General features: G+C 27.2%; 1 protein-coding gene across 2 annotated transcripts in view; it reads right to left on the bottom strand.

Moving 5' to 3' along the window:
* LOC142327344 (ribosomal protein S6 kinase alpha-2-like) overlaps nt 1-19796 on the bottom strand; it is a 304040-nt gene that overhangs the window by 45785 nt on the left and 238459 nt on the right. Inside the window, exons 1-2 of one of the 2 annotated variants that reach the window (XM_075370302.1) lie at nt 6636-6758; nt 4594-4863 (exon numbers count right to left, since the gene is read on the bottom strand). In XM_075370302.1, the coding sequence (XP_075226417.1) occupies nt 4594-4863; nt 6636-6710 (345 nt within the window). In that variant the 5' untranslated portion in view covers nt 6711-6758. Of the gene's footprint in view, nt 1-4593; nt 4864-6635; nt 6759-19796 lie in introns of those variants that run through there. The other variant, XM_075370301.1, reaches the window with a different exon arrangement.

The raw sequence follows: 19796 nt of genomic DNA on the forward strand, positions 1-19796 counted from the left end.
GCTTGGGTCCCACATATCTGTTGTTTATCATGTTCTAGGCTTCTCACATGCCATTTGCTATCCCTATGATTTAGAGTGAACCTAAAGATCGCTCTTCTAACTGTTTAACAAACATTAAAGGGATTTCATCAAAATCAAAACATACAGTGGTGTACCCTAACTTGCAATCTGCAACGAGACCAGTTCCACACTGTGAAGAACTGCCCACACCAAAGCCTCCAGAACATGTGACATTAGATGAAGAGAGCTTACAGTCTGATGGAAGTAAGGAAGAAAAAGAAACCGGTTTCGTGGTACAATGCTTGAACAAAGCAGTTCATCTGAGCCTCATATACTGACTCAAAAAAATCTTAATGATCTTACGATATTTAAAGTTATCCAAAAAAAAACAGTCTGAAATGCTTGCTTCCAGGCTAAAAGGATGGAATCTTCTTCAAAAGAATACAAAGATATGTACTTATCATAATCGTCATTCTGAATGTAAAGATTATTTTTCTGAAGAAAACGGCTTAGTGTTTTGTAACAACATTTCTTCTCTTATGGAGACACTTTGTAATGAACATAACCCAACAGAATGGGCTTGATCATTGATTCCTCTAAACATAGTTTAAAAACGGTGCTTCTGCATAATGGCAATAAATTCCCATCAATACCTGTAGCTCATTCTGCTAGTATGAAAAAACATATGAAAACTTTAAATTTATATTGGAAAAGCTTCAATATACAGTATATGAATGGAATATTTGTGATGATTTGAAGATAATTGCATTTATTCTTGGTCTGCAGCTTAATTATACAAAGTATTGTTGTTTTTTGTGTAAATGGGATAGTAGGAAAACCATTTCATTAGAAAAGAATGGCCTAAACACGAATCACTCATTCCTGAACAGAAAAATGTGAAACATGATCTATTGTGTAATCCCAAAAATGTGTATCTACCACCATTACATATCACACTAACGAAGGATTTCATGAAGGCCATGGAGAATACTCCTGGTTTCATGTACTCAAAACAGAAGTTTCCTAAAATTAGTGATGTAAAAATTAAAGAAGGAATATTTGAGGGTCTACAAATACAATCACTAATGCATGATGGAAAGTTTGAGGAACTATTGAATCCACTGGCGAAAACAGCTTGGCAAGCATTCAAAAATGTTACTTGAGTTTTTTGGGAAATCGAAAGCCAGAAAATCACTGTGATATTGTCAACGATCTTATAAAAATTTGGGTTGTAATATGTCCTTAAAAGTACACTTCCTACACTTGCACCAAGATTTCTTCTCAGGAAATCTTGGCGCAGTGAGCGATGAGCACAGAAAACACTTTCATCAGGAAATTTCAGCTATGGAAAAGAGGTATCAAGGTAAATGGAATCCTAATATGCTGGCTGATTATTGTTGGACCATCGAGAGAGATGCTCTACAGGCAAAATATAGCAGAAAATCGTCATTTCTTACTTTCTAGGTAAGTCAAATGTTTGAATATTGTATAGTTAAGAATGCAGAAAGTATTAAAATGTTTGAAATTATATCTCTTGGAAACCTTGCATGTAGGAAAAAACCGATATCATATTTGAATTCAAGAGAAAAAATACTATCAAAATCACATATTTTTCTTCCTGAGACAAAAAAAAATCTTTTTTATTCCCTAGTGTTATTTTGAAATGTATAATAAACAGACAAAAAAGTAAAATAATTAGCTTAACATTTAAAATAAAATAAAAATTAGTAAAACATATTTTAGAAAAAACTTTGGTTAAACATACTTTCAATAAAACTATGTGCTGTGATCTAGTACAGAAGCACTTTATTCAAAATAAAAATGTGAGCACATACAGCAAACCAACACATCATGCTTTTTTTTCTTTTTTTTATAACAAAAATAATTACCATATCTCTCTGGCACATTATTATTATAAATACAAAATAACTGTTGATAAATTTCAGCAATGTTGTATCTTTTCAGATGTAAAAATCAAAAACCTTATAGTATACGTTAAAGTTAATAAGTGGAACCTTACAGCAAGTTCCACGTTTCATAGAGCGGTGATTTACTAAAACAGAATGGACAGCAAATGGGCATGTAATTTGTTATAGGATGTTAATTGTTACATGATATTAAATTGCTATTAGTCAAGCACCACGTAGCTACAGGAATGTTTTTCAAGAGCTGATTAGGAGTAATTTTTAAATATCCTTCACATTAAATATTTGCTCTTTAATAATGAAATCTTTACTCATATATCTTATACTGATGATATGAATTTAATCATTTTTTTACAATACTATGAAATTAAAGGACTATTGCACAAACTTCTGTATATATCCTGATACTTTGCCATTTACAAGTAAATACTTTCATTCTCAGAATCTTACAATTAAATGAAGGTTTTACTTTCAAACTTTATAGCATTATTTTTATTTGAAAACACAGCTTTGTTTCTATCCTTTTATAATCTACTTATAATATTTTTTATTTTTCCCTCTTTTTATTCTTTATAACTTTTATAATTTTGTTTTTATAAGGTAAACCATTTTAATTGTTAATTTGCATTAGACACTGGTCATGCCTAAATCAAGGATAGTCAACTCTTAAAAAAAATAAACACAACATAACCCATACATCCAGATAGAATGATCTGGACATGAACTACATAAATAAAAAAAAAGAACAACAAATAACCAAAAATTTCTTAAATCATATTATATATCCTTTAAATATTCCAATAAATGTAAAATGCAGAGAACTGTTTCTGATGAACATATTAATAATATTTACAATCAAACTTTATTTACTTAGATCAATTTTGAAGAAAATATTTCCAATAATACAGAATAGGAGTATAATATAGTTACAATGTCAAATCAAATTTCTTAAAATCATCTTTTTTTTTATTATAAGAGCTTATGTTTTATATAAACATATACACACACATGCGCACGCACGCATATGCACACTTAACCGATAGATGTAATCTACAGTACTTATTTTAATGATGAAAAAATCTAATATTAAAACATGAAAAATCTAATCTTTAGGTGAAGAGAAAAGCGGGAAATTCAAACATGGAAAAAAGAATTAAACACGAACATCGCTTGAAAATATAAAGCAATATATTGTAGAACGGGTCAGCATGTTGCAAGAGGCATGAAGGTAAATGTAAAGAAGAGTAAACTTATGAAAATGAGATGAGATAGGGAACAGATTATGCTCATATGTAGAGTTTCTGGAGCTGGAGAAAGTAGAAGGCTTAGAATATCTTGCTTAATAATGACTAACATTATTCAAATTTAAGAAGCTTTATATAATAAAAAATACATACTAATACATATATTATTATGATTAACATTATTATTTAATATTACATACTTTCATAATATAACTAACAACACAATGTAAAAAAGGTTACGAAAGAAGGTAGAATGTATTGAAACTGCTGGTAACATCATCCGCATTATTTTTTTTAAGAAGTATATAATTGCTTTACACTCAAAACACTTTTCAGGGAAACAGCTGTTTAGACAAGTAACATATGTACTACTTTGTATGCTTTTTTTTCTTTTTTAATCTCCGAGACCACCATTACATATTGCTTCGAAGGATGAGATGAATGATTTGTAGGGTGTGTGAAAATGCCATGTCTGACAGATTTGAACCTGGGAAGTTGTGTCATGTGCATGACACAACTATAACATACAACCAAAATTGCCACCAATTTTAATGGAAATTCTTCTTTTCTAAACGATATTTTTCCCATTCTAAAGTTAATTAAAATTACAAAAAGTATTACAAACAGTAATAATACTATTTACATATAAACTTCAGCACGAAAGAAACTTCCTTTATTGGGAACTGAAATAAAATGTTTCCTTAATGGCCACTATGTTGAAAACATCTATATGAAATATTAAAGAAATACTTTAACGATACATAAATACAATTAAAACACAAAATACATTTCTAAATACAGTTAAAACACAAAATACATTTCTTAAATACAATTAAAACAATTGTTTTTATAAACCTTAATGTTATGAAGTGTTGAGATTCAACAACTAGGAAAACAGGTACAAAAGGATACTTTTAATCACAACATTCCAAAATCCTACAGGTGTTTTTAAACTAAAGTTAAAACTAAATAATACTGAAAAAAGAACAAGGATGAAGAGAAGAGAATATTAAATGAGGAAAATGTAAAAGAATTTTTAAAAAGTACAAGATACTTGAATCTGATTTTTTCTTCCTAAATAAAGTTTTTAATTTTCTTAATTTTTTGACAGATTTTATTTAAAGCCATTTGTCTTACCAGATACCAAAAAACTACGGTGACTGTGGTACGAAAATTTACATCATCTGATATGGCAAACCTTATTTGGATTTGAACCTGGTTAAAGAAGTAGAATGAACAAGAAGTGGTATAAAATAATACAATACTATGGAGGTCAGTGGTTACTGAACGAACAACATTAATATAAAATAACAAAAAAAATAATAATATAACAAAAACTTCTTTCTTTAAACATAGCTAGTTTTTATAAATTTTATTTATAACTTGTGATTGAATAAATAAAACCAACTTATTTTTCTATATACCTTGCCAAATGATCCTTGCCCGAGCACTTTAAGCAGTTCAAACTGACTCGGATCTGCCTTTTCATGACCTTCTTTTATCACCTCTTTGAGCTCAATCTCATGTTCATTTTCACAATGGCTAGCACTACTGCTGATATTGTTTTTCCTACACCCAGAATTATTTACAGTTGCACTTACAGCTACCGATCCAACACCATTTCCACTGCTCCCAGTTACAACAGCATTACTATGATCTGTTACACCCGTACTCCTCAAGTCACCATGATGATTCTAAAATTAAAACAAAATAAAAAATATTAATAGATTAATAAAACAATAACAAACTGAAATAATAGTTTTAATAGTACATTATGCAATAAGCCTATAATGATAACCATTAATCCACGAGTGTAAAGTAAGTCACAACACGAGCCTTGGCAAGTGATGTAAACTTAGCAAGAGTACATTAATGGCCATTACTATATTTTTTCTATGGCTGAGAAAATATTGGGATTATTGATTTAAATCAATGATTGAAAATAATTACTTAATTATTTATTTAATTAATTATTATTTTTTTATTTTTTAAAGAAATACATTAAACAATAAATTTCTGAGGCAATAGGTTGGTTATTAGTCATATGTTATGACTTTTCTTTAATATCGTTCAATGTTAAAAGACATTTTTTCCTCAGAATTTAACAATAACAAAAGCATAAATAGCCTAATATGGGAAGTGGTGTACTTTCAAGTTAACCTCTGCTTGCTAACTACTAAGTTGAATTAAAATCACAGTAAAAGAACAGCTGATTAAACAATATTCACTTTTGATTGAATAGTTGAAAACAGTAGGCTTTTGACTGGTTAAACATCTATATCTGTTTAATAATAATGATCCTCATTATGATACACGCTCCATTCATGTAATTCAAACATTATAATTAAGCCATATAAAAAAATGATTTTATTCTACTATCAATTACATTATATTAATATAAAAATATAATAGAACTTGAAACTGCTTTAGAGAAATTAAAAAGCTGTCAATTAATTATCAAACATTATTGAAAACAACTAACACACACTGGTCTCTGTGGCATAAATGGTAGCATTTACCGCCTTTCACCAAGAGGTATTAAGTTCAAATTCCAGTCGGTCATGGCATTTTTCATACATACAAATTTCCATCAAGCTAAGTGATCAGAACAATTGATGCCTGCACATCTCATTAAAAAAAAAAAAAACACAATTTTTAAATCAAACAAAAATAGTTTTTATAATTTAATGGATCATGTTCATACATATGAAAAATGAAGATCAATAAATATTTAATCTCAAGAACAAGTTTAATCTTGAAGTGCCAAACCACATTTGTTGACATTTACATTTTCATTACTTTTATAGATTCAATATTTTTTGGGTGGGATTTGAGGGGATTACACTGCCTTATAGCAGGTGAAAAGCTCAATTATAATTCAGTATTTGGTTTTATCCCTTCTCAAGCTAAACACTCTTCTAAAGTAGATTAAAAGATACCCTTCTAAACTTGATACTGCACCAATAATAAATAGTTATTTGCCATTACTTATATCTTTAACTTTTAAATAAACCAGAGTCTTACAACATCATGGAACATCTGATTGGCATGATGTTATCCATTCAGATGAATGTTAGTTTAAATCTGAAGTACTGAGTTAAATTAATTTTTACATTAAACTACCAGAAAACGGGCTAAAACCTGAATTATAATTAAACAGTTGATCTTGTCAGGCCATCAATCCTGAGAAACATTGGTTAAATTCACTTAAACCTCAACACAACATCATTAGAATTAAATTTAATTAAGTATTTATTTCTTTGTAAGTTAAATTAATCTCAATTTGGTACTTGCAAAATACAGAACATCTATAATAATAACTTATAAAAAATTATCCTAAATACTCCATAAATCCTTGCTCTTATGATCCCAATTTGATTGGATTTCTAATTTTACCACTTGCAAAAACAGAAGTTCACACATACATGCATGCATATAAAAGACAGCCTGTTCAAATAATACTAACCTGTTTCTTAAAACATGAAATAAACAAACTGAACAACATCCTCTTGAATGTAATTAAAATTAATAATACAGTCATTTTGTTTTACAAAGATAGAACAATAATTCACTACAACACTATTGTCTCAACTGTTCGTAATAAAACTATATGTTATTAACACAACTTATGAAAAAAAAAACTGGAAGTTCCTTTAAGTGTTATATTAGTTAAAATGATACACAATATTACATTTTTAAATTAATAATCAGTTAAAGATAAAAACAATTATACCACATATTCTTTATTGATGCATAAAAACATGTTTAATGTACATAATTGTTTTAAAAACATGATTAAAACAAATATTAGTAATACTAAACACATAAGCCAAATTATTAATAAAAATTTAGATCATAAATTCCTAAATTTACTTGAAACTTCAATACGTATAGGAGAGACTATAATAAAATACCTAACCAAACATATATACATGTAATTATTATATCTTCTATCTATATCAAACAAGGAAATATGTTCTTAAACAGATAATAAAATACTTCATACTTAAGTTTTTATTCCGACAATGACTTAACCAGTTGTTTTTATTATAACCACTTACCATATTGGTTCTTCAAAATGTTCACTAGTCTAATATTTTCTAAATCATGAGTAGCCTTTTAATTTATTTTAATCAAATTTTTTTTATGATTAGTAAAATTACAAGCAAGAATAATCTTACTAATTAAGCGTAAATTTTATTTGTTTATGAGGAAATTTCACTATCAACATATCAAAAAATTGATGTCCACCAACTTCTGTAGAGACGTGGTACTGTAATGACCTTTCATCTGAGAGTCCCAGGTTTGAATCCTGGTCATATATGGCAGTTTTCATATGCCACATAATTCCATTCACCCATTTCCATGTACAAGCTTTAAAGCTTCTATGAGAATTAATGAATTAATTCATCACATCCAAAAAAAAGAGGTGCAAACTTTTCTAAGCTGATTACTATCAAGTTAAGATAAATTAATTTTACTCATGTCATAAAAAGCTGGTCCCGCAATTCTCATGTAGCAGATGAAAAAACATGTACGGAAATATAGTTTTTAACAATAAATATATGCATTAAGAAAAAATTGTTTCTAGATCAGTTGGTCTCAGGTTTAACTCACAAGAGTTTGGCATTTTTTACTTTCTCCACCTATTATTTCACCCTCCTCATTGTCTTCTAGTTAAAATAAGTGCAAAAGAAAGTCCAAAATGATAAAAAACAAAAAATCCTTAAAGATATCAGGTCAATTGAATATAAGACAAATAAATAATGAGAGGTTATTAACCTTAAATAAATTTACAATCTATCATCTAATTCAGCCATCCCATTAATGAATGGGATGGGATATTACACTAAGCTATCAAAGAAAATATTCAATTTCATCAAAATTACATCTGAATTAACCTTTTCTTTCACACCTTATCAAAATAATTTTCACCAAAATTTACTTTAACGAAGTTAAAGCTTTACACAATAACTTCTTTCTGATTAATAAACTCACAAAAAACAGATAGAGTAACAGATAATTTAGTACACAGGCAGTATTAAAGAGTTTCACCAACAGCCTCTTATATTTTCATCTCCATTTCCTCTAGCATTCTTACACCCGCCCCCTATCTACCCATGCAGCTCTACATATTTTTTCAAACAGCATAAGAAGATAAATAAATGTATCTGACCATCTATTATGCATACATAACAATTTATTCTATTATGCATCTATTATTTTGCATATATGTATCTTTATAACACAAGAACGAATAGCCGCCCCAGTTTTCATTATACATGCCAAACTTTAGGTAAATGAGTTAGATGAATTAAATAAGTAATCACATTAGGTAAATGGTAAACTGAAAAAAAAAGTAATAATATGCCATTTCTTCCCGTACTGAAATATGAAAACTGTTTGAAACTAATCAATGGAGCATCTAATCGAGCAGCTAAGGAGCTCGACATGTGGGTTTAAAAATAAACAATTAAAAATACTCCTGATTATATACTGGTAAAACACTAGATTTTTACATGTATTGAGTGAATGTATGGATATTGTAAAAAAATCCTTCAAATGTAAATTTACATTTTTTTTTTTTTTTAATAATGTATTCATTTGAAACATAGATTGTGTTTTTTTACCAAAAGTTTTCTATTATTTCACTGATCTTTCATCTAAATCCCATCGTCCTCAGAATTTTCCAAATAGTTTCAAGGGTGCATCGGGGTGTTCTGTTTTCAAACCTAACTAAGATTGTTACAGATGCAATGTATTATCCATTAAAGAAAACTGTATACAATATTTCTTAATGTACATTTTTGAATGTTATTAATTTAACTTTCTTTTATGGGATTTTCATACTTCCAGAAAATTCTCATGCCTCAGAGAAATTTCATTATGCTATAATTTTACACACCATACAGGTAAACATTTTGCAGAGGACAACTACGCACGCTTGCATTTCTGAGCATAATATTTCTTCTGCTATTTTGTTGTAAAATTCTTCTTTTTTTTTTAATTTCTAAATCTACTCCTTGTCCTAATCTTTGATGAGATCTTAGGTGAAGCATTGTGAAGGAAAACATGAATGATGAGAAGGTAATATACTTGTAATAGTCATGATCAGCAGTTTCACATAAAGCTTACATAAATATGTTTTATATATTTGTTATAAATATTGGTGATGAGTATTACAAAATACAGTTTATAAAACATGTGGAAATAAAGAATCCAAAATTAACAAAAAGGGTGCAACAAAGTGACTGACTGGCTTCTTGTTACTTTGATGTCCTGTGAAGTCACGTTACATTACCTCACCACTTTATTATTAACAATCCTATCACTATTTCAGACACCCCTGGTAGAAATACCGCAAATCTTTGTGTTTACTCTTTCTAAACTTTGGTAAGTGAGATATATATATATATATATATATATATATATATATATATATATAGAGAGAGAGAGAGAGAGAGAGAGAAAGTGTGATTTAAATCAGAATTATAACTTACATGAAAAAAAAAGGTAAAAATTAATTCAAATATTGATAATAATCAATTTTAATTACTCATTACATAATTTAATGCAGTTCAACAAATGAAGTGATGAAAAAACTATTAAGAGTCAACAGTGGTCAGAAGTGAACAGATTGATTTAGCTAAATAAAAACAGCACCTCTCCTTATTGAAGGAATGGAACAGGGGTTTATTCACAATTGGGTATATTGCTCTTCTTTTATTAGTAAAAACAAATGAAGCAGGTTTGAAACATTATTACAATGCATTGCAGGTTAAAACAATTACATTCATTCAATATATCAAGTATAAAAGGTATATTTATTTTCATTTTAGTATTACTACCTTGGATCTGATACAAAAGTATTTAAATGAAAAGTTGCCACAATCTTGTCACTAAATAAACCCAAAACCGCCTTTTCTGGAAGCCCATCATAAAAACACTACACCAACTGATCATCCAGTATATGAAATGCCACACCTAATCCTTTAAGAAACATGAAAATATTTTTTATTGCTATAATCAGAAATTGAAGAAGAGTAACATACATAGAACAAGATTCCTTGCCGATCAATAGATATAATTATTTATTCATATAATCTAATGAAATAAATACATAATGTTAAATGCATAATCTATAACCCTTAAAACTTTAAATGAAACTCAATAATCAATTGTAGTACTGGAATTCCGTATTCTATCAAAACGTATTAATTGAGGGTTGTAACCTATTTTTACTTCCTTGTACGAAGTAAAGTATTGCGATCATGAAATTTTTCAGATTTCAACAAAAATATCCATTCTGACCATCTATGAATCCATTTTGACTAGCTTCAGCATGACATCTGTACGTATCTTGCATAACTCGAAAACGATTAGCCGTAGGATGTTGAAATTTTGGATTTAGGACTGTTGTAGCATCTAGTTGTGCACCTCCCCTTTTGATTACAATCAACTGAACCAAAAGACTCCAAAAAAGCCCAAAATCCCAAACATTTGGATTTTAGACTTTTTGTTAACTGTAGCCCTCATTGAGAGCTTTTCAACAATACACCATAAGTGGTACTTACTTTCACTGGTTCCAGAGTTATAGCCAAATAAGATTTTTAATTAATTAGATATTTTTTGGACCTTACAAGGGAAGGCACATCGGTTCGAATCGGACTTCATTTACTTTTTTTTAAACTTTTTTTTATTTAAATATATTGATTTATTAATAATTATTAACCCATGATTGTAAAAAAAATGTTTACAATAAATAATAATTATCCAATAAAAAAAATATGAAAAAAATCAGAAGTTATTAATGAAATAAAATTTTATGTACTTTTAAAAATGTATATACGTAATAAATTTGGTGTAACATCTGATTATTTAATATTAATTGAAAATTATAATTTAGAATCATATTACTTTTGGATTTTCTAGTTTAATTTTAATTAATTATTCTGGAATTTCTGTTTAATTTTATTTACATTAAAGTTAACTCAGTAGACTGAGTTACAGTTTTTTACAGTTTTTTTACAGTCAGTAGACTGACTGAAAAATAGAGCCTCACAAGAATGACATATACAGAGGCATACATGCCCAATCTTTAATAAATTGCAAAAAGTTCTTATCTTTTAGTTCATTGCTCCTCCGATATTGTCAGACAATATTCTTCCTAAGTCGGAGTTGATCATCATTTCGTTTATTTGTTTTTTGTTGTCAATCATATTTTACACCGTAAGGTTGAAATTAATATTTGTAACCAGTATACAAGAGTTCACTAAACAGAACAGTTTAATTATTATTAACTTTGATTTATAAGACACAGAAGAAATCTGAAACTTTTGTTAATCAGCAACTCACAAAGATATGAATAATACTGATCTAGTAATACAAGTAATGTATTATTGAGGGACTTTTACTGTATCCTAATATTTCATGTAAGATTTTTGAATTAATAATTGTATAAATATTTGGCAATAAAAACTAATATTTCGGCAATTGTGTAACTGTCCACTTTATTAGAATTGGAGGATCGTATCTCACTTTCAAATGAAATAAGTTTAAATGAAGTGCAGTAAAAAATGAGTATATGTAATTTAATAGGCATACAAGGTAGTCATGGAGTGTCCACATCAGATTTTTTCAATATGTTATCATACAAATATTATTATAGCCTGACTGGACAATTTTACCAAGAACAATCCAAAAATATCTGAAAATATATATTCTACATTTGTCTTGGTGACCATGATTTTTCTTATTTCATCAGATTACATCTTCAAGTTATTGGTAAATAATCAGAGCTGTCTGGATCAGTTTCTATAAAACACATTTATTCTATTATTCCAAAATATTTAAAATTGTCATTCATTAAAACATTTTTCACCAACCAGTTAGTTACCTATGAATTCATTCACTTGGTGTGATGTAAAAAATGTTATGAAAAAATCACCCAAATTCACCCAGCTCTAATGTTAATTGTCTGATTTATTTAAAATTTTACAATTTGCATTTACTGTAGAATATTTTTGCAAGTGGTAGACTACAACAAACATTATTAGAAAATAATTGTCCTTGAGTTGCTGCAGGTATACAAACTACTGGAAAAAAATTACTGAACATTACGCTTAAGAGAGCCTCTTATTGTTGGTGACATTGTGAGTGCTGTGTTAAAGCACTGTATAAGTTTCTAATAAAATTACAAAAAGGTCATTAGATGATACAATAATGTGATAAAAGCCAGGAAATGAACCTGACAACTGATTTAGAGAACAACATGCTAACTACTGTACCAAGAAGAGAACCTATCCATAAGAATTCTTTAAGGCTGCATTTAGGCAGTGGATTCTGTTTAATATCCTAATACTTAATACTAAGCCATCTAAGAATAAAATCAGGCCTTCATAAGGAAAGTGCTCATTTACCCCTGAATAATATGACATGTGAAAAGTACTTATTGATTTATTAACTACTGATCTAAATATCCATTGAAGGGGTAAAATCATATATAAAAAGCAAGCGATTTATTGCTAGTAATATTTTTCATTAGCTAATTATCAAGAAACAAAAGTAATTTTTATGTTAATTGGCAGAAATTCTAAGAAAATAAAAAGTGTAAACACATACAGTTCAATCAATCACCAATGTGAGATGACTACCACATTTATACTTTTGTCTTTTGTAAATTGATTTTTTACTCACATTCTTCAATGATTGGTTTTTTTTTTCAATAAACATGTATATAGTAAAATACAAAGGGACACACACACTAAAACAAATGATTTTTGATAAAGTAATACACAATACTATTGAATTCATGCATCCTAATTGAATTTACACATATATACAGTTAGTCATACAATATTATTATAAATGTAATACCTTTACTTTACACACACACACATATATATATATATAACATATTATCATCAAAAGTAAAACATTTCTGATGGTAAAAATAAATGTAAAAAATTAATGTTTGTAAAAAAAAAAAATAATGGAATTAAAAGAAAATTAAAACAGGAAAACAAATTTCAGTAAAATAAAAAAGAATGAATAAACTGTAAAAGTAAAAAATAACTAAATTAGGAACCTAAATTGACAATTGTGCCAAGAAAGTTTACATGATGAAAAATTGCGAGTAAAAGGAATTATTTGCTTAAGAATTGCGACTAAAAGGTGTGCTTACAATTTCATTTATAGGAAATCCTGTCTATTAACAGAAAGGATCTGACATATGTAATAACCAAATCGGATTTTTAATAATAGATACTAGACAGATGAAACAAATAAACAATAATAATAATAACACTATTATTATTATTACAATAATAATAAGACTTACATATGCATTACATTGTATATGAGTTAATCATTATTCTGTAACAAGCACAAAAAAGAATAAAATGAAGGTTGTTGATAAAGATGATGCAAAAAGAAAAAAAAAGGTCATGAGCATTTATTAAAAAAAGAATGACTATAAACAATATATTATGTAGGTAAGGTAAGGTAGCATGTAATGAACACTTAAAAGTAAACTGTAGGAGCCTACAGCTTAAAGGTTCACAGTTGCTTGTTATCTTCCACTATAATATTCAACATCAAACAATGTATTAATTGTAATATAAATGACCCAACAACTTCTCTCACTATCTACGTGCACGTGTTAACCTATGTATGTCTGTGTACTATCAGTTGCAGAAAGGATGCTTACATCAGGAGAGCATTCCTTCCTTTTCTTCAGCATCACTAACTTCAACTTTCTCCCTCTCCAATGCTGTTTGATGCACCCCTTGTTATAATTTTACACAACAATAAACATTACAGTACCTTCTTATATATATATGTATATATAGCTCTCACATTAGCAGTACTGTCACCTTTATAATACTAATATTTATATATCATAAAATTAAATGAATAATCTTCTCAATCGCTTGGTGACAGGTACAGGAGTATAAAAAGTAAAAGGTTTGGTAAACTAAAATTCACTAACTAAACTGACATTCATTCAATTTTTAAGTAAATTCATCTATCATATACAACCAACTTAATCATAATATCAAATTAAATTTATCATTTGCAAAACCATTATATTTAATGTAAACTTATAAATAATTTTTGCCCAAAAATTAATTCAAATACTAGATTCGAATGCAATAATTACAATTTTCATTTTAAGAAAGCTTATCCAAAAAAAATTGCATAGAAAAGTAACTACTTCAAAACAATATGATTTCAGTTTTATCTTAAAGTCTTCAATTATTCTCTAATAAGCATGTTAAGTGCCATAATCAACATTGTTGTACACAACCTGATACAATACTGCAGACACTCCAAAAAATTTGCACAGTCATTTTCAGAAGTAAACGTGGCATATGATGAAAGGCTTACAACAAAAAGTGAATATAGGAGTGACTTCTCATTGCCTCTTTACTGGGCCGAATATACTATGCAGTTGAATATCAGCATGCTTAAGCCAAACACAATACAGTGATATTCAGCTCTACCACTGAACCTTTACTCCGTTCAACATAAGGACTGAATTTATAGTGAACAACATTACTCTAATAGAAAGCGAAATCGATAATGCTTGTACCTCATTCACATGAACATTTGTTACAGCAATAAAAAAAGATTGATTATATAATACAAAGCAAAAAACGTTTCCTTCTGTTATAAAATAACATATTATTTTATAACAATCTTTCTAATCAGTAGGGAAAATTTCATAACTTTACAATCATAAACCAGCCAGTCAAATGTAAAATCTGTTATTTTTCAATATAGGCACACAATTATTACCTTAAAAGATTTTAAACTGAATTTCTCGAAAAATTAAGTTGATAAAATTTTGATACGTTTTATTATAATTATAAATCTGAGTAATCTATTTTTCACCTACAGATAATTTTTTTTAAATTATTGAATTAATAACATCCTTTACCAGTTAAATGCACTTCACATTACTAGCCATTGTTTTAAAATTATTTGAATCGGTCCATAATGTTGCAATTTTGTAGTATAATACTCAAAAGATCAGTCCCAGAGAACTGCTTCAGCAGTGGATATTTAACACAGGAGCTTCAAAATCACCCTGATCTACTTTATTTGAAAAAAAAACTATTTCAACAAAGAAAATGGTCAACGATTCACTTTCTGCAATCTTGAAAAAAAAATCACAGAAACTATTTTTCTCCAGTGATGGTTGGATAATTTTCTATTTAATGTATCTGTTTTAAAATAACAATTTGGGAATATCATTTAATCCAATCACATAAAGTTTATTTTACAAACAACACCTCAGAGCATAATATTTTCTAAAACACCTCCTATGTTTATAATATCTGTTAAAAATTCTTCTTTCAGCATGTATGTTATATCCATAACCATAACTGGTTAAAAGTGACCTGACACAAGTCACAAGTCATTTCCAAAAATGACATAGCCATTCTCAATAATAAAAGCATCCCATACCAAATTTGAGAGAAATTTTCCCTATGCTTTCTTCACTGAACCAAATATACTCTCTCTTTATCTCTTTTTAGCCTCTGGAACCACCATAAGGTATTACTTCAGAAGATGTATAAGAATATGTATGAATGTAAATGAAGAATAGTCTTGTACAGCCTCAGGTTGACCATCCAGAGACAAAAAACACCGATATCCACAATCTAGTATTCAAATCCATATAAAAGTTGCAAATATTTTGTTGTACATCAACATGCCACATCCATTGGAATGATCATATTCAGTTCTACACATGATATCTTAATTTTTTAATTGCATCACTTTTTTAAAATGTACATCATTACTATCCGATAACTCTGACTGATGCCACTGAACCTCAGATGAATAAAATATGGCACAGTCATAAGAAATACCAGGACAGATACAAGTATGTAATATGAAGCAAAAAAAAAAAAATGTAATACTTTCTGTTATCAAATGATATAATATGTACATTGTTTCAACTCTTCTTACTTGTTGATCAGTTTATGTAAAAATGATCAAAATTGAGTATCAATAAAAGAGATAATAGAACATTTAAATGCAACAATTGTAGATTTAACCCTGGTAGGGGAAAAAATTAGGACAACTTGATTAATAGATGTAATGAAATAAGTATCTTAATTATGCTAATTATTCAGTAACTCCCAAAATCACTAAACCTAAAACAACCAAATTAGAATTCCTTTTTGATTAATTTGAAATTACTATTAACCGATAGGGTTATTTCAATTACCAATGCTTTCTAGGGAATTGATCACCTTAAGCAGAATACAAAGTACACACATACTCTACACCAGTGAAATAATAAGCTTGTACTTGCTTTAAATTTTTCTAGTACAGCTGTTTTTTCTAAACAGAGCTTTCTAAATATACACAAAGCATTATATTTTGAATCTTTATAATGCATATACAATAGTGATCTATTAATAGATTTGCTAATAAAAGTATAAAATAAATCATATAATAAAAAATATAGATAAACTAACGATAAACTCAATTAAATTTAATACAATATTATTGAGTATATGTCAAGATAAAATTTTAGTGATTAAATAGTGGACTGCCAACTGAAAAATTGTAGATTCAAATTCAGCAGAATTTATTGAAACTGTTAATTTAAAACATCAGTCTAGCTGCAATGTGTATTCATTAACGATTAAATATTTATAAACTAAGAAATGCTCAGAACTGTTCATATATTTTTTATTTAAAATTTAAAACTTGATGGCCATTTAAATTATTATACAATAAACAGTAGATAAAAAAGAAATATATATATATATATATATATATATATATATATGTATTCATAAGAAAATAAATAACTAATGAAAGAATAGCTGAACCAATCAACTGATTGATGACTAAAAATAACAAGTCTTACTTGCATCAATAACCTGTTATATTAAAAACAAAAATTTAAATTTGGGAACTAAATTTTTAAAAAATTTAATTAGTATTTATATTGTTTATTATATAATTTCAAATAATGGAAAACAAAAAACATGCAATGAAAACAAATAGGTTTTGAAAAGTGTTAGAAAAGAATTTTGTAAATTATTAGGTTGAATTAATTAACTTATTTTTTAAATAAATAAATAAATTTTTGGTATAATCGATTTAAACCCAACCATACAGCATCAAAAAATAATGTTTTTATTTAATTTTCAAAACATGTGCATGTTTTTTTTGCTTTTTTTTTAATTTTGACAAATCATTCCAGTAATTACTTTTTAACCAAAAAACTGGTAATCCATAAATTTCACAAAAACAATCAGAAATTATTAATTGCAATAACTGATACTATATATTATTTCAATTTTTCTTTTGTACAATTTCACAAAGATGTAAAATTAATTAAATTTAAAAAAAATAATTTTCTTTACATTTTTTACAGTCTTTTGGCAATAAATATCAGTAGTAAATGGCATAGTGTAACAGAAAAATTAATAAAACCAACATCAATAACTTATTCTAATTACGAATAGAGTTTTATTAAGTCTTAAACTCTCAATAAAAATGTATAATAAATACTTTTATTTCTATTAATAATATGTAAATTGAACAAAGTGTTAACTATAATTGTAGGTTTTGTTATTAATGATAATAATAACCCATGTTATTTTCTTCTATTACATTAGAGTAGAATACTATTACTAAATACAATTATCATTACTCCAATAATGCAATTTTAACCCCGTATTATCATTTATAACACTAAATATAATTATATAAATGATATAAGCTATAAATAAACATGAATGAGTTAATTAATAGATAATGTAATGCATAAAGTACATAGAATTTTGTATTATACGGCATTTATGCTGTAGAATTTGTTTTAATAATGGAGATCTAATGTTTGGTTATTGGGTAGCTAATTATAATCACAAAACCAATGATTTACGTGTATATTACAAACAAACATACACAGTAACAATTTAAATTATTTTATCATTCAATAAATTTTCTCTTCGCTGTTATGTACATTTTTAACGGCAACTGTTTATTTGAATATATAATACCTAATATCAATACATAAATAAAAATAATATACTGTCTTAAATAAATAAATGAATAAATCATGTAAATGAGTACATTAAGTGAATAACATCTTTAGCAAAGAGTTTAAAGCGTTATAAACTCTTTTTACTGTAAAAGTAAACAACTGTAGATAGTCTTATTTTATTTCCCAATTATTTTTCAATTAAAATAAATAATTTCAATTAATTATTTACAGTTGTCTTAAAAAAATTAAAGAAAAAAATAACAGAACCTTTTTTGATTAGTTGAATTTTTTACCTAACGACATGTGAAATGACAAAAGAAATTTGAAAAATTGGTAATACTATTAATTACTAATCATTTATCACTTTTCTTACACAATTTAGTTGTTTTTGAACCAAAAGCTTTTCCAATTATTATTGGCTACTATAAAAAAATAACAATCAAAGAATGATTATTTTTAAAAATTCAAAAAAAGTGCTATGCTACTTTTGTTAAGCGAATAATAAAATGTGAAAATATATTAAAACCTATCATTATTACAACATGAATAAGGTGAAATTTTTAAATAAAAACCTGAATTAATATTTTTTTTTAATCCAGAGTTGAGTTATATGTTAAGTTATATAAGTTAAGTTATATGTTGAGTTATATATGTAAGAATTCTTGCAAAAAGAAATGGAATAAAAAGCATATTGTCAAATGAGCAGCATTCCACAAAAGCAACTTAAAATGAATTTTAATCACATAATGGTTACATACCTTTTTCTCTCAGCAGCAATTAATCGACACAATTTTTTTTTTAATACTACAAGACTCATAAGGAAAAAGGTTATTTTACTATATATGCACTTACATATTTAACTTAAAAAAATGAACATATACAAGTAACTTCATTTTAATTTAAAAAAGAATAATAATAACAATTCCTGATTGAAATAACTATTATTTGAAAAATGGATGATAACTAGAAAACCATTTTTTTTTAAATTAGCACAAATTAAACAAGAAATATGAGGAAATTTGAGTTATTATGTAATTAATGGAGAATATCTTTAGAATTTTTTTTTTTTACATGTTTCACGCAGTTGTGTAGATTAAAAAGTATCTGGGTGTTTTTCAGTTTTCTGAAGGCAAATTTCAGCAATCAAAATGAAAATACATATAATAACAGAAAAATTGTTTAGAAAATAATATGTGACAATCATATGTTTTGAAAGAGTAAAACTACTCTTTTAAGAGTAAAATCTATTCTAGAGTAAGAGCTATAAAATTAATAATTTTACGGTGAAATACAGTATAAATATTTAGAAAATGACTCGTTTAAAGAAAAAGGTTTTTATAAATTAATAAAAATAAAAAAAAATGTTATGTATGTTTTAGATGATGTATTCTTACAGTTATAGGTGACAAGAGCTATATGTCATTCAAAAGCAACCATTAAAAAAAATTAAGTAGTGTCCTGATAAATTCTTCATCCACACTGAAGAATCAGCACGCTAAGTGCACTGAAATGGAATTATATTAACCCTAAAACATCGGTCTGTTTATCAAAAGGATTGATTACCATAATATAATGTAACTCTGAGAGAAAACAATGTGTACCTTATGTGTT

This window comes from Lycorma delicatula, chromosome 7 (assembly GCF_047948215.1).
Source record: "Lycorma delicatula isolate Av1 chromosome 7, ASM4794821v1, whole genome shotgun sequence".
NCBI lineage: Eukaryota > Metazoa > Arthropoda > Insecta > Hemiptera > Fulgoridae > Lycorma > Lycorma delicatula.